The sequence below is a fragment of the Anomaloglossus baeobatrachus genome, chromosome 2 (assembly GCF_048569485.1).
Source record: "Anomaloglossus baeobatrachus isolate aAnoBae1 chromosome 2, aAnoBae1.hap1, whole genome shotgun sequence".
NCBI lineage: Eukaryota > Metazoa > Chordata > Amphibia > Anura > Aromobatidae > Anomaloglossus > Anomaloglossus baeobatrachus.
Window position 1 is genome coordinate 736,747,484 of NC_134354.1, and position 25,382 is coordinate 736,772,865.

Sequence of the window (25,382 nt, forward strand, 5' to 3'; positions counted from 1 at the left end):
CACAGCAACACTCCAGCATTGCTGGGTGTGCTAGTGCTACGGGGACCGCGGCGCTGACCGTGTTAAATGTGCCATTACACACTGCAGCGTCGCTGAGTGTGTTTGTGTATGGGGACTACCGCGCTGACCGCTGCTGCCATTGTTAACACTGCGGCGCGGCTGGGACTTGTAGTGCGCCGGGGACCTCCGCGCCGGCCGCGCTTATACGGCGGCCGCGCTTATTACTCGAGTCCCCGGCTTTTGCGGCCTAGTCTCTTTTCCTCCCGCCCCCAGCCCTGCCAGTCAGGGGAAGGGCGGGACGCTGCACAGGACGAGCAGCACTGAGGGCTGGAGCATGCTTTGCATACTCCACCCCTCTCACTGTGCACAGTGGGGCACCAGTTCCCGCACTTTCTGGGTCACGCCCACGGCTCCCTCCTCTCCTCAGGACGCCGGCAGCCATTCCTGTCAGCTCCTTGAACGCTGCAGAGGGGGACAAATTCTGGCAGACCCAGGCAGGGACTCTGGTGGCCTCACAACCGCTTTAAGCGGGTGGTAAGCAGCACCTGTGGTGCTAGCCCCATTTGTGCAGAAGTGTAATTTTAAATTATATGTTTATAAGATATACTTTACACTGTATTGTGCACAGTTGATTCTGGCTATATACCCTATTGTGTTGCTCAGGGAAGACAACAGCATGGCGCCCACAAAAGGCAGGGTACCAAACCACAGGCTTGCTATGCTGCCTGCGCCGCATGTACGACCCCGCTACCGGCAGGATCCACTGACCCTCATTGTGTGCAATCCAGACCGGTATCTCAGCACAGGGGCACTGTTGAATCATTGCTTTCTGGCCCCCCTCAGTTGGACCAGCAAGGTCCCCCCGGGGTGTCTCATAGATCCCAGGGTGAGGTCTCTGACACAGACCCCAGCCCCAGACCGACTAAGCGAGCTCGCTGGGAAATTCCCTCGACATCTTCATATTGTTCAGGGTCTCAGCGGGGGGAATCTCTGGATGATGAAGCGGAGACAGCTGATCAGGATTCTGATCCTGAGGCCGCTCTCAATCTTGATACTCCTGATGGGGACGCCATAGTGAACGATCTTATTGCGTCCATCAATCAAAGTTGGATATTTCTCCCTCAGCTCCTCCAGTGGAGGAGTCAGCTTCTCACCAGGAGAAATTCCGTTTCAGGTTTCCCAAGCGTACACCGAGTATGTTTCTGGACCACTCTGATTTCAGAGAGGCAGTCCAGAATCACCGTGCTTGTCCTGATAAGCGTTTTTCTAAGCGCCTTAAGGATACACGTTATCCCTTTCCCCCTGACGTGGTCAAAGGTTGGACTCAGTGTCCCAAGGTGGATCCTCCAATCTCCAGACTGGCGGCTAGATCCATACTTGCAGTGGAACATGGGGCTTCACTCAAAGATGCCACTGACAGGCAGATGGAGCTCTGGTTGAAATCCATCTATGAAGCTATCGGCGCTTCTTTTGCCCCAGCATTCGCAGCCGTATGGGCGCTACAAGCTATCTCAGCAGGTCAAGCGCAAATTGACGCAGCCACACGCACGTCCGCGCCGCAGGTGGCGTCCATAACCTCTAAGACGTCGGCATTTGCGTCTTACGCTATTAATGCTGTCCTGGACTCTGCGAGCCGTACGGCGGTTGCATCCGCCAATTCGGTGGTACTCCGCAGGGCCTTGTGGCTACGGGAATGGAAGGCAGATTCTGCTTCCAAAAAGCGCTTAACCAGTTTGCCAATTTCTGGCGACCGATTGTTTGGTGAGCGTTTGGATGAAATCATCAAACAATCCAAGGGAAAGGATACATCCTTACCCCAGCCCAAACCGAACATACCCCAACAGAGGAGGGGGCAGTCGAGGTTTCGGTCCTTTCGGGGCGCGGGCAGGTCCCAATTCTCCTCGTCCAAAAGGCCTCAGAAAGATCAAGGGAACTCCGATTCATGGCGGTCTAAGTCACGTCCTAAAAAGACCACCGGAGGTGCCGCTACCAGAGCGGCTTCCTCATGACTTTCGGCCTCCTCAATCCGCATCCTCGGTCGGTGGCAGGCTCTCCCGCTTTTGCGACACCTGGCTGCCAAGGGTAAAAGACCGTTGGGTGAGAGACATTCTGTCTCACGGTTACAAGATAGAGTTCACCTCTCGTCCCCCGACTCGATTCTTCAGGTCATCCCCGCCTCCCGAGCGAGCCGAGGCTCTTCTGCAGGCGCTGGGCACTCTGAAGGCAAAAGGAGTGGTGGTCCCTGTTCCTCTTCAGCAACAGGGTCACGGTTTTTACTCCAACCTGTTTGTGGTTCCAAAGAAGGACGGGTCTTTCCGTCCTGTCCTGGACCTGAAACTGCTCAACAAACACGTAAAGACCAGGCGGTTCCGGATGGAATCCCTCCGCTCCGTCATCGCCTCAATGTCCCAAGGAGATTTCCTTGCATCGATCGATATCAAAGATGCTTATCTCCACGTACCGATTGCTCCAGAGCACCAGCGCTTCTTGCGCTTCGCCATAGGAGACGAACACCTGCAGTTTGTGGCACTGCCGTTCGGCCTGGCAACAGCCCCACGGGTTTTCACCAAGGTTATGGCTACTGTAGTAGCGGTCCTCCACTCTCAGGGTCACTCGGTGATCCCTTACTTGGACGATCTGCTGATCAAGGCACCCTCTCAAGAGGCATGCCAACACAGCCTCGACGCTACTCTGGAGACTCTCCAGAGTTTCGGGTGGATCATCAATTTTCCAAAGTCAAATCTGACACCGGCCCAATCGCTGACATATCTTGGCATGGAGTTTCATACCCTATCAGCGATAGTGAAGCTTCCGCTGATCAAGCAGCGTTCACTACAGAAAGGGGTGCAATCTCTCCTTCAAGGTCAGGCACACCCCTTGAGGCGCCTCATGCACTTCCTGGGGAAGATGGTGGCAGCAATGGAGGCAGTCCCTTTCACGCAGTTTCACCTGCGTCCTCTTCAATGGGACATCCTACGCAAATGGGACAGGAAGCCGACGTCCCTCGACAGGAACGTCTCCCTCTCTCAGGCGACCAAAGCTTCCCTTCGGTGGTGGCTTCTTCCCACTTCATTATCGAAGGGGAAATCCTTCCTACCCCCATCATGGGAGGTGGTCACGACGGACGCGAGTCTGTCAGGGTGGGGAGCGGTCTTTCTCCACCACAGGGCTCAGGGTACGTGGACCCAGCAAGAGTCCTCACTTCAGATCAATGTTCTGGAGATACGGGCAGTGTATCTTGCCCTGAAAGCGTTCCAGCAGTGGCTGGAAGGCAAGCAGATCCGAATCCAGTCGGACAATTCCACAGCGGTGGTATACATCAACCACCAAGGCGGCACACGCAGTCGGCAAGCCTTCCAGGAAGTCCGGCGGATTTTGATGTGGGTGGAAGCCACGGCCTCCACCATCTCTGCAGTTCACATCCCAGGCGTGGAAAACTGGGAAGCAGATTATCTCAGTCGCCAGGGCATGGACGCAGGGGAATGGTCCCTTCACCCGGACGTGTTTCAGGAGATCTGTTGCCGCTGGGGGGTGCCGGACGTCGACCTCATGGCGTCCCGGCACAACAACAAGGTCACGGCATTCATGGCACGTTCTCACGATCACAGAGCTCTGGCGGCAGACACCTTAGTTCAAGATTGGTCGCAGTTTCAACTCCCTTATGTGTTTCCTCCGTTGGCACTGTTGCCCAGAGTGTTACGCAAGATCAGGGCCGACTGCCGCCGCGCCATCCTCGTCGCTCCAGACTGGCCGAGGAGGTCGTGGTACCCGGATCTGTGGCATCTCACGATCGGCCAACCGTGGGCACTACCAGACCGACCAGACTTGCTGTCTCAAGGGCCGTTTTTCCATCTGAATTCGGCGGCCCTCAACCTGACTGTGTGGCCATTGAGTCCTGGATCTTAGCGTCTTCAGGATTATCCCAGGAGGTCATTGCCACTATGAGACAGGCTAGGAAACCAACGTCCGCCAAGCTCTACCACAGAACGTGGAAAATTTTCCTGTCGTGGTGCTCTGCGGGGGGTCTTTCTCCCTGGCCATTTGCCTTGCCCACTTTTCTGTCCTTTCTTCAGGGCTCCCATAAGGGGCAAGTCTCTGCGCTCTCTGTGTTTTTTCAGAAGCGCCTGGCCAGGCTTCCACAGGTACGCACGTTCCTGCAGGGGGTTTGTCACATCGTTCCTCCTTACAAACGTCCGTTGGAACCCTGGGATCTGAACAGGGTGCTGATGGTTCTTCAGAAACAACCATTCGAGCCAATGAGGGATATTTCCCTCGCTCGCCTTTCGCAGAAAGTGGTTTTCCTAGTAGCAGTCACTTCCCTTCGGAGAGTGTCTGAGCTGGCGGCTCTATCATGCAAAGCCCCCTTCCTGGTGTTTCACCAGGACAAGGTGGTTCTGCGTCCGGTTCCGGAATTTCTCCCTAAGGTGGTATCCCCCTTTCATCTCAATCAGGATATCTCCTTACCCTCTTTTTGTCCTCATCCAGTTCACCAATGTGAAAAGGATTTGCACTTGTTAGATCTGGTGAGAGCACTCAGACTCTACATATCTCGTACGGCGCCCCTGCGCCGCTCGGATGCACTCTTTGTCCTTGTCGCGGGCCAGCGTAAAGGGTCACAGGCTTCCAAATCCACCCTGGCTCGGTGGATCAAGGAACCAATTCTCGAAGCTTACCGTTCTGCTGGGCTTCCGGTTCCCTCAGGGCAAAGCCCATTCTACCAGAGCCGTGGGTGCGTCCTGGGCTTTGAGGCACCAGGCTACGGCTCAGCAGGTGTGTCAGGCGGCTACCTGGTCGAGCCTGCACACTTTCACGAAACACTATCAGGTGCATACCTATGCTTCGGCGGATGCCAGCCTAGGTAGGCGAGTCCTTCAGGAGGCGGTTGCCCACCTGTAGGACGGAGCCGTTACGGCTCTATTATGAGGTATTATTTACCCACCCAGGGACTGCTTTTGGACGTCCCAATTGTCTGGGTCTCCCAATGGAGCGACAAAGAAGAAGGGAATTTTGTTTACTTACCGTAAATTCCTTTTCTTCTAGCTCCAATTGGGAGACCCAGCACCCGCCCCTGTTTTTTTGTGTACACATGTTGTTCATGTTGAATGGTTTCAGTTCTCCGATATTCCTTCGGATTGAATTTACTTTAAACCAGTTTATAATTTTTTTCCTCCTTCTTGCTTTTGCACCAAAACTGAGGAGCCCGTGGGAGCACGGGGGGTGTATAGGCAGAAGGGGAGGGGCTTAACACTTTTAGTGTAATACTTTGTGCGGCCTCCGGAGGCATAGCCTATACACCCAATTGTCTGGGTCTCAATTGTCTGGGTCTCCCAATTGGAGCTAGAAGAAAAGGAATTTACGGTAAGTAAACAAAATTCCCTTCATTTTGATAGACCAGACATTATGGATAAAACAATAACCTAGGTTTTTGTTTATATTTTATTTTTATTTTATTTTTTTTCCTTCGCTTCATATATTTGACCGAGGAAAGGGAGGGTGATCTAAACTTTTTTTTTTTTTCTTTTTTTTTCCAATACTTTTAACTTGAGGAACAAAAAGTAATCAGATTAGGTCTCAAATAATGCTCCTTACCTTTAAATGGAGCATAAAATAAGAAAATACAATAACCAAATTGGACCATGGAATTTACTAGTAATTCCTTTCTCTGAATGTGTTGATTTTATTTATTTTTTTATTTATTTATTTTTTATTTTTTTTTAGTGGGACACATGAGGCCACCTCTTCAAGTCAGGAGAGAAACCAGAATCGCCTTGATGTTTATCAGTCCCTGCAAAGTAGTAAGTCCCTGCCTGCGTTGTATATCTGCTTTGAGTTTTAAGTTGTTCAGTCCCCAGTCCTGTTGTTACCGCTGCTCATAAGCTAGTATATGTGCTCTTAGGAGACCTCTTATATGTATAAATACATGTTTGGTGAATACAAAGGACTGGCACATAACTTATTCCTTCCAAAAACAATACGAAGGACCAGGGGCATACACTGCGAGTGGAGGAAAAGCGATTCCAGCAGCTAAATAGGAAAGGGTTCTTTACAGTTAGAGCAGTCAGACTGTGGAATGCCGACCACAAGAGGTAGTGATGGCAGATACTATAACAGATTTTAAAAAAGGGCTGGATGATTTCCTCAGTACACAAAACATTGTTGAATATAAACGATTTAGAGTCAAAATGTAGAATTGGTGGAGGAAGGGTGAACTAGATGGACCAGAGTCTTTTTTTTTTTATTATTTTTTTTTTTTTATTTTATTCTTCTTTCTTCAACCTATGTAACTATGGATATAGTACATTTTATATTTATTTATTTTAAATAAAAAATCATCATTTGGCTCCTAAATCTTTAGACTTTAGAACCAAAAGCTCCCAAGTTTTTGTTGTTTGCGCAGAATACAACACAGTCTCTGCATATTACACTCCACCTTTAATTATATGCAATTTTATATATTCGTCATGAAGGGACACAGACCTTGGTAGGGTCTTGTGATAATATTGAAGCAGCCCAAGATTGACATTAGATTTTAGGATGACCAGTGTAGAGCTGGATAGATCTCACCAACAATGTGCTATGTCTGGAGGCAGATGCCACAACATGCGTGACGGGGAGCACAGCTGAGACTTGCAGGCTATTGGTGGAAAGACGTAGGCGACTGAGAAACCTCTGGTGCAATTACAGTGGGTACAGAAAGTATTCACACCCCTTTACATTTTTCACTCTTTGTTTCATTGCAGCCATTTGGTAAATTCAAAAAAGTTCTTTTTTTTTCACTCATTATTGTGTACTCTGCACCCCATCCTGACAGAAAAAAAAAATGTAGAAATTTTTGTAAATTTAATAAAGACAAACTGAAATCATATGGTCAGAAGTATTCAGACCCTTTCCTCAGTATTGAGTAGAAGCCCCCTTTTGAGCTAGTACAGCCATGAGTCTTCTTGGGAATGATGCAACACATTTTTCACACCTGGATTTGGGGATCCTCTGCCATTCTTCCTTGCAGATCCTCTCCAGTTCCGTCAGGTTGGATGGTGAATGTTGGTGGACAGCCATTTTCAGGTCTCTCCAGAGATGCTCAATTCGGTTTAGGTCACGGCTCTGGCTGGGCCAGTCAAGAATGGCCACAGAGTTGTTCTGAAGCCACTCCTTTGTTATTTTAGCTGTGTGCTTAGGGTCATTGTCTTGTTGGAAGGTGAACCTCAGCCAAGTCTGAGGTCCAGGACACTCTGGAATACGTTTTCTTCCAGGATATCTCTGTACTTGGCCGCATTCATTTTCTTCATCGTTCCTTATGGGAGACCCAGACCATGGGGTGTATAGCTTCTGCCTCCGGAGGACACACAAAGTACTACACTAAAAAGTGTAGCTCCTCCCTCCTAGCATATACACCCCCTGGATAACCAAATATAGCCAGTTCAATGCTTTGTGTTCAGGAGGCACACATCCACACATGCATCCTCATCTGTTTTTGATTTTTGAAAAGAGTTTGAAGAAAAGTGGGTCCAAGCCTGGACTCCCGGCATGTCCCTTCTCACCCCACTGTGTCGGCGGTGTTGTTAAGGTTGATTTCAGGGCTGGAGCCTTACATGCCGCGCTCCTTCACCATCCCTCGGGCTCTGGCTTGAAGTGGGAGCCAGCACGGTTCTCACTGCCTTGCAGGAGACCGGTCTCCATCCGCAGCCCCTTTTGGATCCTGCCGGACGGAGCACTCATCCCTCAGGGACCTGGCCCTGCGTCTCACAAGCTAAGTATCTGAGACGTGGTTATCAGGGGGTCCCTTGTACTTTATTGTGGGGGAGAGTGTGCTGTAAAACTATGCTGACTTTCCGGCCGGTTCTCTGGTTTTCACCGGAGAACCGCGCCGATGGTGCCTGCGCGCCGGCCGCATTATTAAATTTAGGCCCTGTCTTCGTCTGAGGCCTACTTTCGTTTTCACTGCCCCTGCATGCCAATCATGCAGGGGGACAGTGTGGCTCCGCCCAGCGGCTGTTCAGCACAGGGAAGGGACACTCCTCTCTGAGGAAAGATTCCCTCCCCTGTATACCTCCTTTGCCCTCCGGATCCCGCTCTTTGAGATAGGCCCCGCCCCCTCTCCTCGCTCCGGCGCCATTTTATCAGCGTTCTCACACTGATTGGAGCTGCCTGCAGCATCTCTCTGGGGGTCCGGTCTGTGGGATCTGGAGGGCACACAAACGGTCGGGTAAGCCACAACCTCTGGTTGTGGACCTAGTTATATACTCTGGGGGCCATTCTACTCCCACTTCAGCAGCATGTCTCACACAAGGAGCAAGGCTGCAAGGCTGTACTCAATATGCACTGCATGTAAGCTCGTACTGCCTGAACCGAGCACATATCCACATTGTGATGCCTGCTCTAACATGGTGGTGCCTCAGCCTGGAGTCTCACTCCCAGTGGTCCCTCTGGCTGCTTCGGCTCCGGTGGCTGAACCCCCGGCTTGGGTAGAATCCTTCTCTAAGTCTATCTCCCAGTCCTTTGCCGACTGCATGGGACAGTTGTTCCGGACTCTGCTGAGCATGCATCAGCCCCCTTCTCAGGGCGCCTCTGCTGCTACGGCTCGCTCAGCAGAGCTCACAGAGCTCAGACCCCGTCCTCCTAAACGGAGACGCAGGGGTTCCTCTCCTTCCTCGTCCCGCGGCTCTGATTCACGAGCTGAATCACAGGACGAGGAGGATGCCTTTACTGTGGGCTCGGACGCTACCTCCATGTGCCCCATTGATCCCACCGAAGGTGATGCAGATGTTAGTGATTTGATTGCGTCCATTAATTCTGTACTGGACCTCAATCCACCAGTATCGGATGAACAACCCTCTCTGGTAGAAAAGCACCGGTTTACATCAACCTAAGAGAGCAAGGAGTGTGTTCTTTAACCACTCCAGTTTTCAGGACACTGTGACCAAGCCCAGGGCCTGTCCTGACAAACGCTTCCCAAAGCGTAGTTCTGATGACCGTTTTCCCTTTCCACCAGACGTGGTCAAGGAGTGGGCTCATTCACCGAAGGTGGACCCTCCGGTGTCTAGAATCTCAGCCCGGACAGTTGTATCTGTGGCTGATGGCACCTCACTTAAGGATTCCACTGACCGCCAGGTTGACCTTCTGGCCAAATCTGTATATGAAGCGGCAGGGGCCTCGTTCTCCCCGTCTTTTGCAGCAGTATGGGCTCTCAAAGCCATCTCTGCTTCTCTAGAGGAGATGCATTCTCACCAGGGACTCTATGCCCGAAATGGTTGCCTTAACTTCCCAGGCTTCAGCCTTTTCATCCTATGCCATGTCTGCCATTCTGGAGGCTTCTCACCGCACGGCGGTGGCTTCGGCTAATTCCCTCTCTATCCGCAGGATCTTGTGGCTGCGAGAGTGGAAAGCAGACGCTTCTTCCAAGACGTACCTTGCTGGGCTCCCATTTGCTGGGTCCCGGCTGTTCGGCGAACAACTGGATGAAATCATTAAGGAAGCTACTGGCGGGAAGAGTACTTCCTTGCCACAAACTAAAACCAGGAAACCTGTCCAGGGTAGGAACCAGTCGAGGTTTTGTTCCTTTCGTTCCTCTAACTGGTCATCCTCTAAGCCCTCGGCCTCGTCCACTAACTCAGCCAAGGACCGAAAATCCAGCTGGCGCACGAAGCCGCGTCCTCAGAAGTCCGCAGGAGCCGCTGCCGCTAAGGCAGCCTCCTCTTGACTATCTGGCCGCGCCAGCAACGTCCTTGGTCGGTGGCAGGCTCTCCCACTTTGGCGACGTGTGGTTTCAACACGTCTCCGATCAGTGGGTGCGGGATATCATCTCCCACGGCTACAGGATAGAATTCTCTTCCAGCCCGCCAAACAGATTTTTTCTGTCCACTCCCCCCTGCTCCAAGGCCGCCACCTTCTCGCAGGTCATGGCATCCTTGCAGGCCAATGGAGTAATTGTACCGGTTCCCGCATGGGAACGGTTCAGAGGTTTCTACTCAAATCTCTTCCTAGTCCCCAAAAAGGACAGTTCCTTCCGGCCCATCCTGGATCTCAAGCTTCTCAACAAGCATGTTCAGGTGCGGCATTTTCGCATGGAGTCTCTGCGATCAGTCATTGCCTCAATGACCCAAGGAGATTTCCTAGCATCCATCGACATCAGAGATGCCTATCTGCATGTGCCAATTGCAGTTTCACACCAGCGTTGGCTACGTTTTGCAATCTGAGAGGAACATTTCCAATTCGTGGCTCTCCCCTTCGGGTTAGCCACGGCCCCTCGAGTATTCACCAAGGTCATGGCAGCAGTGGTTGCGGTTCTGCACCTCCAGGGGTTGGCAGTGATTCCTTACCTGGACGACCTTCTAGTCAAGGCTTCATCCAGTGCAGACTGTCAGCGGAGTGTCTCTCTCACTCTCGCCACTCTAGTCCAGTTCGGGTGGCTTGTCAATCTACCCAAGTCCACTTTGACTCCGACCCAGAGTCTCACGTACCTAGGGATGCAGTTCGAGACTTTGCCGGCACTTGTAAAGCTGCCCTTAGTCAAACAGCAGTCCCTCCATCTGGCGGTGCGCTCTTTACTGAGGTCTCGCCGTCACTCCATCAGGCACCTAATGCAGGTGCTGGGTCAGATGGTGGCGTCAATGGAAGCGGTTCCCTTTGCCCAGTTCCATCTGCGTCCCCTGCAGCTGGACATTCTCCACTGTTGGGACAAGCGGACTTACTCCTTGCACAGGTTGGTGGCTCTGTCGCCACAGACCAGGGGCTCCCTTCAGTGGTGGCTTCGGCCCCTCTCTCTGTCTCAGGGACGTTCCTTCCTGGCCCCGTCCTGGATGATCCTCACCACGGATGCCAGTCTAGTCGGCTGGGGAGCAGTATATCTCCACCACAGAGCGCAGGGCACTTGGACTCAGTCCGAATCAGCCCTCTCTATCAATGTGCTGGAAATCAGAGCAGTGCTTCTAGCTCTCTTAGCCTTTCACCATCTGTTGGCGGGCAGGCACATTCGAGTCCAGTCAGACAACGCGACAGCGGTTGCCTACATCAATCACCAAGGCGGGACACGCAGCCGCCTGGCAATGTTGGAGGTTCAACGCATCCTTCAGTGGACGGAGGACTCCAAGTCCACCATATCCGCAGTCCACATCCCAGGCGTGGAAAACTGGGAGGCAGATTATCTCAGCCGTCAGACCGTGGACAGCGGCGAGTGGGCTCTGCATCCGGCAGTGTTTCGGACAATCTGCCGCAAGTGGGGCACTCCGGAAGTGGACCTAATGGCATCCCGGCACAACAAGAAGGTTCCGGTTTACGTGGCTCGCTCCCACGATCCTCAGGCCTTTGCAGCGGACGCGCTGGTTCAGGATTGGTCCCAGTTTAGTCTGTCTTACGTGTTTCCCCCTCTAGCTCTCTTGCCCAGAGTCCTGCGCAAGATCAGAATGGAGGGCCGTCGGGTCATCCTCATTGCTCCAGACTGGCCCAGGCGAGCTTGGTATCCAGACCTGCTCCACCTGTCCGTGGAGGTGCCGTGGCATCTTCCGGACCGTCCAGACCTTCTCTCACAAGGTCCGTTTTTCCGCCAGAATTCTGCGGCTCTCAGATTGACGGCGTGGCTCTTGAGTCCTGGATCTTGACGACTTCTGGTATCCCTCCTGAAGTCATCTCCACTATGACTCGGGCTCGGAAGTCTTCCTCGGCCAAGATATATCACAGGACCTGGAGAATCTTCCTGTCCTGGTGTCGCTCTTCCGGCCATGCTCCTTGGCCTTTTTCCCTGCCGACCCTTCTGTCCTTTTTACAGTCCGGTCTGCAGCTAGGACTATCCCTCCCTTCCCTCAAGGGTCAGGTCTCGGCTCTGTCAGTTTTGTTCCAGCAGCGTATCGCCCGACTGGCTCAGGTGTGCACCTTCATGTAGGGCGCATCTCACATCATTCCGCCTTACCGGCGTCCTTTGGATCCCTGGGACCTTAATTTGGTCCTCACGGCCTTGCAGAAACCCCCTTTTGAGCCACTTAGGGAGGTTTCTTTGTCTCGTCTTTCACAGAAAGTGGTCTTTCTAGTGGCCATAACCTCCCTCAGGAGAGTCTCTCTGATTTGGCTGCTCTCTGTTCGGAGTCACCTTTTTTGGTGTTTTATCAGGACAAGGTGGTTCTCCGTCCGACTCCGGACTTTCTTCCTAAGGTGGTATCTCCTTTCCACCTTAACCAGGATATTTCCCTGCCTTCCCTTTGTCCGGCTCCTGTTCATCGCTTTGAAAAAGCGTTGCATACTCTGGATCTGGTGCGGGCGCTCCGGATCTATGTGTCTTGCACCGCTGCTCTTAGGCGGTGCACCTCTCTTTTTGTGCTGACCTCAGGTAGGCGCAAGGGCCTCTCGGCTTCTAAGCCGACCCTAGCTTTTTGGATTAGGTCGGCCATCTCCGATGCCTACCAGTGTTCTCAGGTGCCTCCCCCGCCGGGGATCAAGGCACACTCGACCAGAGGTGTCGGTGCCTCTTGGGCTTTCCGGCACCAGGCTACGGCTCAGCCGGTCTGTCAGGCTGCCACTTGGTCTAGTCTGCATACCTTTTCGAAGCACTACCAAGTGCATGCTCATGCTTCGGCAGATGCGAGCTTGGGCAGACGCATCCTTCAGGCGGCTGTCACCCATTTGTGAAGTTAGGTTTCGCCTACTTCTCAGTTTTCTGTTTATTCCCACCCATGGACGGCTTTGAGACGTCCCATGGTCTGGGTCTCCCATAAGGAACGATGAAGAAAAAGAGAATTTTGTTTACTTACCGTAAATTCTTTTTCTTATAGTTCCGTAATGGGAGACCCAGCACCCTCCCTGTTGCCTGTTGGCAGTTTCTTGTTCCGCGTGTTATCACCGGCTGTTGTTGTAGACAGAGGCTCCGGTTGTTCCGGTTTTTTGCTCTATCTCTACTTGTGGGTGGCTGTCCTCCTTCAGCTTTTGCACTAAAGTGGCTATATTTGGTTATCCAGGGGGTGTATATGCTAGGAGGGAGGAGCTACACTTTTTAGTGTAGTACTTTGTGTGTCCTCCGGAGGCAGAAGCTATACACCCCATGGTCTGGGTCTCCCATTACGGAACTATAAGAAAAAGAATTTACGGTAAGTAAACAAAATTCTCTTTTTTCTTTCAATTGCAACCAGTCGTCCTGTCCCTGCAGCTGAAAAACACCCCCATAACATGATGCTGCCACCACCATATTTCACTGTTGGGATTGTATTGGGCAGGTGATGAGCACTCCCTGGTGTTCTCCACACATACAGCTTAGAATTATCACCAAAAAGTTCTATCTTCGTCTCATCAGACCAGAGAATATTATTTCTCATAGTCTGGGAGTCCTTCATGTGTTTTTCTGCAACCTCTATGCGGGCTTTTATACATCTTACACGGAGAGGCTTCCATTGGGAAACTCTGCTATAAAGGCCCGACTGGTGGAGGGCTGCAGTAATAGTTGACTTTGTGGAACTTTCTCCCATCTCCCTACTGCATCTCTGGAGCTCAGCCACAGTGATCTTGGGGTTCTTCTTTACCTCTCTCACCAAGGCTCTTCTCCCATGATTGCTCAGTTTGGCTGGACGGCCAGGTCTAGGAAGAGTTCTGGGGGCCCTAAACGTCTTCCTTTTAAGGATTATGGCGGCCACTGTGCTCATAGGAACCTTGAGCACTGCAAAAATTCTTTTGTAACCTTGGCCAGATCTGTGCCTTGCCACAATTCTGTCTCTGAGCTCCTTGGGCAGTTTCTTTGACCTCATGATTCTCATTTGGTCTGACATGCGCTCTGAGGTCTTATATAGATAGGACTTGATTTGGAAAGGCGCACACCTATCAGTTTAATTAAACACAGCTGGACTCCAATGAAGGAGTAGAACCATCTCAAGGAGGATCACAAGGAAATGGACAGCATGTGACTTAAAAATGAGTGTCTGAATACTTACGACCATGTGATATTTCAGTTTTTCTTGTTTAATACATTTGCAAAACTTTCTACAGTTTTGTTTTTTTTGTTTTCTGTTAGGATGGGCTGCAGAGTGTACATTAATGAGGAAAAAAAAATAACTTTTTTGAATTTACAAAATAGCTGCAATGAAATAGTCAAAAATATAAAGGGGTCTGAGTCCTTTCCGTACCCACTGTATATCCCAAGACTTGGAATCCAACTTATTTTTCCCAGTTGGAAATGTATCCACTCACACATTTGAATTCCGATCCTCCAACAAATATTTAATTGGTGATTAATGACACTTATTCACTTTAAATAGCTGCCTCTCCTATATACAGGAGACACCTCTGCCGGGGGCTTATCTCATGCAGAACATAAGGCTCAGAAGTGTAAAATCTGACTCCTTCTGTCCCCACCATTATCTGTCTGGGAATAGTCAGACCATACCCATTATTATGTTGGTGGAGGCCATCAATATTGGCAGGCTCGACGAACGTTAATCTAATGTTTATAGGCACCTTAATGCAACTGTAATAGACAATTAATTAACCTAATGTTTACTGTGTAGGCAGAGATGTTGTGGATTCACCTCGTCCCCCCACTTTTTGCACACCTGGACTAAAGGTGCAGAAGAAAGACCTAGCCTTTGTGGATCCTGAACCATCAGAAAGTAAAGAGACTTCGGTGGTGAAGAGTTTAGACACGCCGCCAATACCTAGTTTTGAGACAAAGTGGCTGAAGAACGATACAATAGTAAGTCTGGTCCTTCAGCTTATTACCGGAGTTTCATTCATTTTTTTTTTTTGTTCTTTTACTTAGGTTGTGCCTAACAAGCTGCATCCATCACCAGTGAGCTCTTATATACAGCAATCTAACATACTGTATATAAGAGCCCAGGCCGCTGTGTACAACGTAAAAATCACTTTATAATACTTGCCTAACGTTTGGGTCGGATGGGTGTCTCCGTTCTCCGGGTCCGGCACCTCCTCTTTCGGCCATCTTTGTCCTCCTTCTTTTGAAGCCTAGGTTCGTGACGCGTCATGCACACGAACCAGCATTGAGGTCCCATGCAGGGCACTACAATGCTTTGATCTGCCCTGCTCAGGGCAGATCAAAGTGCACCTGCACAGGACCTCAATGCTGGCCCATGTGTATGACGTAGGATGCGTCATGCACCCAGGCTTCAGAAGAAGGACAAAGATGGCTGAAAGAGGTGGCGCCGGACCCAGAGAACAGAAACACCATTCCGACCGGTCTGCACTACACCTCCCCTTAGGTGAGTATTATAAAATGATTTTTACGTTCTACACAGCTGCCTTTGCTCTTATATACAGCATGTTAGAATGCTGTGTATAAGAGCCCAGTGGTGGTGGCCGCAGTTTAGTCACCAAATCTGGTGACAGGTTCCCTTTAAGGATGACCTCTGTCCATATTTTATATTGCGTATATGTAAGTTATAGAGGGGATTGGGTCCCTTTTTAGGACTTTAATTAATGAGCAGGCGGGGAGAAGAAAGCAGGTACTGATTGGACGCTGGCTCGTGTATTGTCACATGAGCCGCGGCACCGCTGGAACGGCGCCGGTATGGGAGGAGAGTATAAGCTTTATTATTTTACCTGGGGGAAACATGGAATCAGAAGGGGTTGTCCCAGTTGTGGACAACCCCATTAATGTATTATTGTATTCTTTGCTGCCTCGGGACTTGGCCAGTGCTATTGCATGGTCTGCTGATCACTGCAGCGCACTGTTGGTTACCAATCCTGGCCAGCTTTAGTGTTGCTGTGCTTTTCCAAGGCTCCAGAGGCAAAGCTCCCTCATACATTATCGGAAACGCTATTTGGATCAGCAATCTGACCGTGCTGCTGACCTAAACTGTCCATCATCAGCACACTGACCCCTAGTGGCTGGGACTGGGCTGCAGATACTGATAACTAGGTCTCATCTCACCCTATGTATTTTGCCTAGTTTAATCAATGTTCCATTGTGTAATGCTCTTAATGTGATTTTTTTTTTTTTTTTTTTTTTTTTTTTCCGTCCTCCTTTTATAATTCTTTCAGAAAACTTTGGACATCACTGATCCTATTCCAAGGCCTGATCTTTCCTGTCTGTACCTACAAGAAGCTGCTAACGCAGTTCTACATTCTGATAATTATTTTGAAAACCCAACTAAGACCACCTCTCCCCCTAAGATCAGAGAGTTCCCTATTAGCACTCCGCCCCGTCCAGAAATGACCTCCTGCTTCACTGAAGACCTACTCAAGGTATTCCCCACTCTCTCATGTCCATAAAAATTAAATTAAAGGGGATCAGAGACTGGAGTTTACAATAAAAGTTGACAAACTCATTCAAGATGTCTTACACCTGATCAAGCTGGTGGAAAACATCAGTCAGAATGGCTGTATAATCTGCATAATAAAATGAGCATTTTATGAATCCAGGTGAAACTGGACTCATTTGTGTTGTGAATGTCATCAGAGTGGGTACTGGTGGGAGCTCCCTCTGGTGGCCAGGAATGGTAATGAAGCTCAGTCTGAATCTGTGACTCACACAGGTGGTGGAATTAATTAGGAATTCAGGAAGTCCTGTTGCAGATCAGCCTAGTGTATTTAGGAGGGCACTTTCTGCCTGGCGGCCGTCGGTGATGACTGTTTCCTGCTGCTTCTGAAGATGGCTGGGAGTTTTCCCTTCAGTTTCTCCCATTTATTCTGTGCCTGAATCTACTCCAGATAAGTTTACTAGTTTCTGTGCTTAATTGCTGACATTGCACTTAAGGATGTTTCTGCTTATTCTATTTGGTTCTGTGTTTGGTTTCTTGTATATAAGAATCTGTCTCTGCTTTTGTGAGCAGGGCAGTCCCCTCCAGCAAGAAAGGGAGCTTGCACCCTCTTCATGTTTGGATTATTTGCACTTTAGAATATTGTTTGTTCTGTCATTTTGTTTCTTCTCATTATACCTGCACTTTTGTTTTAAAGTGTCTGGCACAAGAGTACCTGATTATAATAGGGGAGAGACCGTGTGGTCTTAGTATTTTTTTTCCTATCGGGAGTGTGGTATTTTTTGCAGGGTTTTTTTTGCTGGCTACAATCAGTTATCTTTCCTGTCCTGTTCTATCTAGCTAAATCGGTCCTCTATATTTTCTATCTTTGTATTGAGTTTTCTTACATCACCGTTGCATGTTGGGGGCTTGCTATTTCTTTGGGGACTCCTTTGAGGCAAGTTAGGAGTCCTCATTTCTTTTTCGCTCCTAATTGGGAGACCCAGACAGTGGGTGTATAGCTACTGCCCTCTGGAGGCCGCACAAAGAACTACACTTAAAAGTGTAAGGCCCCTCCCCTTCTGGCTATACACCCTCCCGTAGGAGTACAGATTCCTCAGTTTTAGCTTTGTGCGCAAGGAGGTCAGACACGCACGCATAGCTCCATTGTTTTTAGTCAGCAGCAGCTGCTGACTATATCGGATGGAAGAAAAGAGGACACATATAGTGTCCCCAGCATGCTCCCTTCTCACCCCACTGTATGTCGGAGGTGTTTGTAAGGTTGAGGTACCCATTGCGGGTACGGCGGCAGGAGCCCACATGCTGATTCCTTCCCCATCCCTTTTTACAGGGCTCTGGGTGAAGTGGGATTTACCGGTCTCCAGGCACTGAGACCGTGCTCCATCTACAGCCCCTGGAGAAGATGCTGGATGGAGCGGAGTACATCAGGGACATGGCCCTGCTTCCTCAAGGTACTCTGTGTCCCCGTGCATTTGGCGCTCACACCGCAGCTTGCTGGGTGTTGTAGTGCGCCGGGGGACATCAGCGCTACGGCGCTTGTGCCAGGCCTCATTCAGCTTCGCTGAAGCAGGCACACTAGTGGGAAACGGTCGCGCCGGCCGCTGGGACTGCGGCGCGGCTGGCACTTGTGGTGCGCCGGGGACTTCAGCGCGGCCCGCGCTTTTACGGCGGCCGCGCTGATAACTCGAGTCCCCGGCTTTTGCGGCCTGCTTCCGTTCGTTCCCGCCCCCGGACCTGCCAGTCAGGAGAGGGGCGGGACGCTGGCCACGTCTAGGAACGGTCATGCCGGCCGCTGGGACTGCGGCGCGGCTGACACTTGTGGTGCGCCGGGGACTTCAGCGCGGCCCGCGCTTTTACGGCGGCCGCGCTGATAACTCGAGTCCCCGGCTTTTGCGGCCTGCTTCCGTTCGTTCCCGCCCCCAGACCTGCCAGTCAGGAGAGGGGCGGGACGCTGGCCAGTGCATCAGCGCTGAGGGCTGGAGTCGTTTTTACATACTCCAGCCCTCACAATCGGCACAGAGGGGACACTGTTTCCCGCACTTTTGTTTGGGAACTCCCACGGACCGCCCCTCTCCACAGACGCCGGCAGCCATTCCTGCTGACACGCTGAGCTGCAGAGGGGAGCCGGGGAGACCCAGACAGGGAATCTGCAGCCTCTTACCCGCTATTCAGCGGGCGGTAAGCCCCCTCTTGTGCCAGTATTATTCTTAGTATTTTGTTTCTACAAATACTTTGTATTGCATAGCGCTGGTCGCCCTTTGGCTATAGACTCTCTCACATTGCAGAGAGCCAGCAACATGTCGTCCGTAAAACGCAAGGGTGCCAAGGCACAGACATTATATGCTTCCTGCACCGCTTGTGGGACTTTTCTACCGGCAGGCTCCACGGACCCCCATTGTGTGCAGTGCTCGGCCCCTGCGGCGCTTGCACAGTCGGGACCTCTGCTGGACGTGACCCAGGGTGTACCACCTGTGAATGCTGTCCAGGTGACAGGAACTGAGTTTGCAGCTTTTGCTGACAGAATGTCTCTCACTATGTCACAAATTCTTGACACATTGCGAGCTAGGCCTGTACTTCAGGCCACGGACACTGTGCAATCATTGCCCCCTGGTCCCCCTCAGCTCCAAGCTCCGGGACGGGCATATACACCTCAGGGTGAAGACTCTGACTCGGACGATGGCCCCGGGCAGCCTAAGCGGGCTCGCTATGACGGGCCTTCACATTCATCTCAATGGTCAGGATCCCAGCGAGATGAATCTATGGGTGATGAGGCGGACGTAACTGATCAGGATTCTGATCCTGGGACCGCTCTCAATCTAGATACACCAGATGGTGACGCCATAGTTAATGATCTTATATTTAACATCAATAAGATGTTAAATATTTCCCCACCAGCTCCTCTTGTGGAGGAGTCAGCTTCGCAGCACGAGAGAATCCATTTCAGATACCCTAAGCGTACTTTAAGCACTTTTCTGGACCACGCTGACTTTAGAGACGCAATCCAGAAACCCCACGCTTATCCTGAAAGGCGTTTTCCTAAACGGCTTAAAGATACACGCTATCCTTTTCCCCCTGAGGTGGTCAAGGGTTGGACCCAGTGTCCAAAAGTGGATCCTCCAATTTCCAGGCTTGCAGCTAGATCCTTGGTTGCAGTTGAAGATGGAGCGGCACTTAAAGATGCCACTGACAGGCAGATGGAGCTCTGGCTGAAATCCATCTATGAAGCGATTGGAGCGTCATTAGCGCCTTCTTTTGCGGCCGTATGGGCACTCCAAGCTATCTCAGCCGGGCTTGCGCGAGTTGACTCCGTCACACGTGCATGTGCCCCGCAGGTAGCACCATTGACCTCGCAAATGGCGGCATTCGCGTCGTACGCGATTAATGCTGTTCTTGACGCTACAAGCCGCACGGCAGTGGCGTCAGCCAACTCCGTTGTTTTGCGTAGGGCCCTGTGGTTGAGACATTGGAAAGCAGATTCTCATTCCAAGAAGTGCTTAACCAATTTGCCTTTTTCTCGTGACCGATTGTTTGGAGAGCGTTTGGATGAAATCATCAAACACTCCAAGGGTAAGGACTCATCCTTACCGCAACACAGACAAAACAGACCCCAACAGAGGAAGGGTCAGTCTGGTTATCGGTCCTTTCGAGGACCGGGCAGGTCCCAATTCGCCTCGTCAAAAAAGACTCAAAAGGACCAGAGACGCTCAGATTCTTGGAGGTCTCAGTCACGCCCAAAAAGGACAGCCGGAGGAACCGTTGCCAAGACTGCGTCCTCCTGACTTGCGGTCTCCGATTCCCACACCCGCGGTCGGTGGGAGGCTTTCCCACTTTGGCGACATCTGGCTGTCACACGTCAAAGACCGTTGGGTGAGGGATATTCTGTCTCACGGGTACAGGATAGAGTTCAGTTCTCGTCCGCCAACTCGTTTCTTCAGAACTTCTCCACCACCAGACCGAGCCGATGCTCTGTTGCAGGCGGTGGCCGCTCTAAAGGCGGAAGGAGTGGTGACCTCCGTCCCGCTTCAGGAACAAGGTCACGGTTTTTACTCCAATCTGTTTGTGGTCCCAAAAAAGGACGGATCGTATCGGCCCGTCCTGGATCTAAAGTTGCTCAACAGACACGTAAAAGTCAGGAGGTTCCGGATGGAATCCCTACGCTCCGTCATAGCCTCAATGTCTCAAGGAGATTTTCTAGCATCAATAGATATCAAGGATGCGTATCTCCACGTGCCGATCGCACCAGAGCATCAGCGTTTCCTACGCTTCGTCATACACGACGAACACCTACAGTTCGTAGCGTTACCTTTCGGTCTGGCAACAGCCCCCCGGGTCTTCACCAAGGTCATGGCAGCAGTAGTAGCTGTTCTGCACTCGCAGGGTCACTCGGTCATCCCGTATCTAGACGACCTGCTTATAAAGGCACCCTCTCAAGAGGCATGCCAACACAGTCTGAAGGTGGCACTAGACACTCTCCAGAGTTTCGGGTGGATTATCAACTTTCCAAAGTCTCATCTAACCCCGACCCAATCTCTGACTTATCTTGGCATGGAGTTTCATACTCTATCAGCGATAGTGAAGCTTCCACTGGACAAGCAGTGCTCGCTACGGACTGGAGTGCAATCTCTCCTTCAGAGCCAGTCGCACTCACTGAGGCGCCTCATGCATTTCCTAGGAAAGATGGTAGCAGCAATGGAGGCAGTCCCGTTCGCGCAGTTTCATCTGCGCCCTCTACAATGGGACATTCTACGCCAATGGGACGGGAAATCGACGTCCCTCGACAGGACTGTCTCCCTCTCTCAGACTGCCAAGGACTCTCTCCGTTGGTGGCTTCTCCCCACCTCATTGTCACAGGGAAAGTCGTTCCTTCCCCCGTCCTGGGCAGTGGTCACGACGGATGCGAGCCTATCAGGGTGGGGAGCGGTGTATCTCCACCACAGGGCTCAGGGGATGTGGACTCTGGAAGAGTCCACCCTGCAGATCAATGTTCTGGAAATCAGAGCAATCTATCTTGCCCTGCGAGCCTTCCAACAATGGCTGGAAGGCAAGCAGATTCGGATTCAGTCGGACAATTCTACGGCGGTGGCTTACATCAACCACCAAGGGGGAACACGCAGTCGCCAAGCTTTTCAAGAAGTCCAACGGATTTTGACGTGGGTGGAAAGCAGAGCGTCCACCATATCCGCAGTTCACATCCCAGGCGTGGAAAACTGGGAAGCAGACTTTCTCAGTCGCCAGGGCATGGACGCAGGAGAATGGTCCCTTCACCCGGACGTGTTTCAGCAGATCTGTTGCCGCTGGGGGACGCCGGACGTCGATCTGATGGCGTCACGGCACAACAACAAGGTCCCAGTTTTCATGGCACGGTCTCACGATCACCGAGCACTGGCGGCAGACGCCTTGGTTCAGGATTGGTCGCAATTCCGACTCCCCTATGTGTTCCCACCTCTAGCATTGTTACCCAGAGTTCTCCGGAAAATCAGGTCCGACTGCCATCGAGCCATACTCGTCGCTCCAGATTGGCCAAGAAGGTCGTGGTACCCGGATCTGTGGCATCTCACGGTAGGCCAACCGTGGACACTACCAGACCGTCCAGATTTGCTGTCTCAAGGGCCGTTTTTCCATCTGAATTCTGCGGCCCTGAACCTGACTGTGTGGCCATTGAGTCCTGGATCCTAGCGGCCTCAGGTTTATCTCAGGAGGTTGTTGCCACAATGAGACAGGCTAGAAAACCATCCTCAGCTAAGATCTATCACAGAACGTGGAAGATATTCTTAGCGTGGTGCTTGGCTCAAGGGTTTTCTCCCTGGCCATTTGCATTGCCAATTTTTCTTTCCTTCCTGCAGTCTGGGTTGGAAAAAGGTTTGTCGCTTAGCTCTCTTAAGGGTCAAGTCTCCGCGCTATCCGTATTCTTTCAGAAGCGCTTGGCACAGCTTTCTAAAGTACGCACGTTTCTCCAAGGAGTTTGTCATATCGTTCCTCCTTACAGACGGCCATTGGAACCCTGGGATCTGAACAAGGTTCTCATTGCTCTCCAGAAGCCGCCTTTCGAGCCTTTGAAAGAGGTTCCCCTTTCTCGGCTTTCACAAAAGGTGGTTTTTCTTGTGGCGGTCACGTCTCTTCGAAGAGTGTCCGAGCTAGCGGCGTTATCTTGCAAATCTCCCTTCCTGGTGTTTCACCAAGACAAGGTAGTACTGCGTCCAATTCCAGAGTTTTCTCCCAAGGTGGTTTCTTCCTTTCATCTCAATCAGGATATCACCTTACCATCTTTGTGTCCGCATCCAGTTCACCAATTTGAAAAGGGTTTACATCTGTTGGACCTGGTGAGAGCACTCAGGATTTACATTTCTCGCACGGCGGCTCTACGCCGTTCGGATGCGCTCTTTGTCCTAGTCGCTGGTCAGCATAAGGGATCGCAAGCTTCCAAATCCACCCTGGCGCGGTGGATCAAGGAACCAATTCTTCACACATACCGTTCTGCTGGGCTTCCGATTCCATCTGGACTGAAGGCCCATTCTACCAGAGCCGTGGGTGCGTCCTGGGCATTACGGCATCAGGCTACGGCTCAGCAAGTGTGCCAGGCGGCTACCTGGTCGAGTCTGCACACGTTTACCAAACACTATCAAGTGCATACCTACGCTTCGGCAGATGCCAGCCTAGGTAGACAGGTCCTTCAGGCGGCGGTGGCCCACCTGTAGGAAGAGGCTGTCTGACAGCCCGTTCATGTGGTATCTTTTTACCCACCCAGGGACTGCTTTTGGACGTCCCACTGTCTGGGTCTCCCAATTAGGAGCGAAAAAGAAGAAGGGAATTTTGTTTACTTACCGTAAATTCCTTTTCTTCTAGCTCCAATTGGGAGACCCAGCACCCGCCCTATTTGTTCTTAGGGTTTCGTTTTTTCGGGTGCACATGTTGTTCATGTTGTTTCTTAAGTTCTCCGATCGTGTTATCGGATTGAATTTGTTTTTGAAACTGTTTTTGGCTTTCCTCCTTCTTGCTTTGGTACTAAAACTGAGGAATCTGTACTCCTACGGGAGGGTGTATAGCCAGAAGGGGAGGGGCCTTACACTTTTAAGTGTAGTTCTTTGTGCGGCCTCCAGAGGGCAGTAGCTATACACCCACTGTCTGGGTCTCCCAATTGGAGCTAGAAGAAAAGGAATTTACGGTAAGTAAACAAAATTCCCTTCTTCTATCTTCGAGGTGTAGCAAGTTTCTCCGGCAGTGACGAGGAGTCTAGGTGTGTTAGGAACATCCCACTGCTACTTCTAGTGTTGTCTGATAGAGGATTGCATTCAGCTTAGTTTCCAATTACTCTTGTGGTTTTGTTTTTTCCTTATGAATTTTTAATCGTGGACGATCACAAAAAATCCCATTAATAACACATTTGACTTCTAGGGAACAGAACGTTCAAAAAGAATTACACGGCCATTGTGACATGGGTTTTAAACTAACTACACCAGTCTTATCAGATCCCAGAGATCTATTTTAATAATTGCATGCAGTTTGAATTGTGAAATCTGCTGAGATCCCCTATAAATTAGTTGACTTGCAGATCAATGATTAGACGATACAGCACAGTATTTCCCGGTTTGCATATCATGTACAGAGACGAATAGTGTGTTACATTCATTCCCAAGGTGCCGGGTAATATGCTGTAAAAAGTTTTTTTTGTTTTTTTTTTTATTCTCCCCAGTACAATGTGAAGCTGGCCTCTCCTCCCAAAGTGTCAGAGTATGAAAAGCTGTTGTGGACACCCACGCGTCCGGAGATGACGTCTATTTCACAGGTTTCTGCCCTGCTGTGTTTTATTATTGGTGTAGTTAATAAGCTGCAGTGAAAATTGATCAAGTTGGGCAAATTTTTCAAACTTCGTTCCTGCAAAGTTCAGTCTTAGGCGGGCTTTGCACGTTACGACATTGCAAGCCGATGCTGCGATGTCGCACGCGATAGTCCCCGCCCCCGTCGCAGGTACGATATCGTGTGATAGCTGGCGTAGCGAAAATTATCACTACGCCAGCTTCACATGCACTCACCTGCCCTGCGACCGTCGCTCTGGCCGGCGACCCGCCTCCTTCCTAAGGGGGTGGGTCGTGCGGTGTCATAGTGACGTCACGGCAGGCGGCCAATAGCGGCGGAGGGGCGGAGATGAGCAGGATGTAAACATCCCGCCCACCTCCTTCCTTTCGCGTTGTGGCCGGCGGCAGGTAAGGAGATGTTCCTCGCTCCTGCAGCTTCACACAGAGCGATGTGTGCTGCCGCAGGAACGAGGAACAACATCGTACCTGTCGTGGCACCGGCATTATGGAAATGTCGGAGGCTGCAACGATGATACGATAACGACGCTTTTGCGCTCGTTCATCGTATCATCTAGGATTTACACACTACGACATCGCAAGTGACGCCGGATGTGCGTCACTTTCGATTTGACCCCACCGACATCACACCTGCGATGTCGTAGTGTGCAAAGCTGCCCTTAGTCACACACGGTTTTGGTTGTGTTTTTTTTTGTTTTTTTTTTATATATTTTGCAAAAAATTTTATGATGTTTTTCAAGTCCAATTGTGAAGTAACATCTGAATGGAAACTTTGAGCCACAACAAGGAATTTTTCTCCCCATTATGAAATGGAGCCACAGGATTGACGTCCGACTTCTGCCCCATTCATTCTCTATCGAGCGACTAGTAAAAAAATCCGACCGTAGCACTCGAAAGCCCCATAGAGGATGAATGGAGCTGCAGTCAAGCGTGTGCACTGCAAAGCCATCTAAGGGTACGGTTCCACTAGCATATAGCTTCCCATGCTGCGGAGAAGAGAGAGGGAGCACTTTCTCCCAATCTCCTCTTCTGCCTGTCTCTACGTATATTGCACTGCAGTCGGATGACATGCGAGTGCATCCCGATGTTTCAAATGCACCCATAGACTTGTATGGGGGTGTGTGAGCCGAGACTCGCTGCCAAACATAGCATGCTGCGATTCATTCCGCATGCCGCTATAACATGAGAAATAAATCGCAGATGGACACTGCCCCATAGTTTTACACTATGTTCATTTGGATTGCACTCGTCCGTGCAAAACGCAAATGGAACCGAACCCTAAGGCCGGTGTCCCACTTGCGATTGCCTCGCATGAGTTTTGTGGTACATCACCCGTCACAGACTCATACTCTCCTCACAGGAGCGGGTCAGCTGCATAGAGATACAT

The 25,382-nt window shown here is 50.9% G+C and overlaps 1 protein-coding gene across 2 annotated transcripts in view; it reads left to right on the forward strand.

The window, feature by feature from the left end:
* SKA3 (spindle and kinetochore associated complex subunit 3) overlaps positions 1-25,382 on the forward strand; it is a 58,678-nt gene that overhangs the window by 30,831 nt on the left and 2,465 nt on the right. The window contains exons 8-11 of one of the 2 annotated variants that reach the window (XM_075334636.1): positions 5,719-5,795; positions 14,478-14,662; positions 15,967-16,170; positions 23,875-23,967. In XM_075334636.1, the coding sequence (XP_075190751.1) occupies positions 5,719-5,795; positions 14,478-14,662; positions 15,967-16,170; positions 23,875-23,967 (559 nt within the window). The remainder of the gene's footprint in view (positions 1-5,718; positions 5,796-14,477; positions 14,663-15,966; positions 16,171-23,874; positions 23,968-25,382) is intronic. The other variant, XM_075334637.1, reaches the window with a different exon arrangement.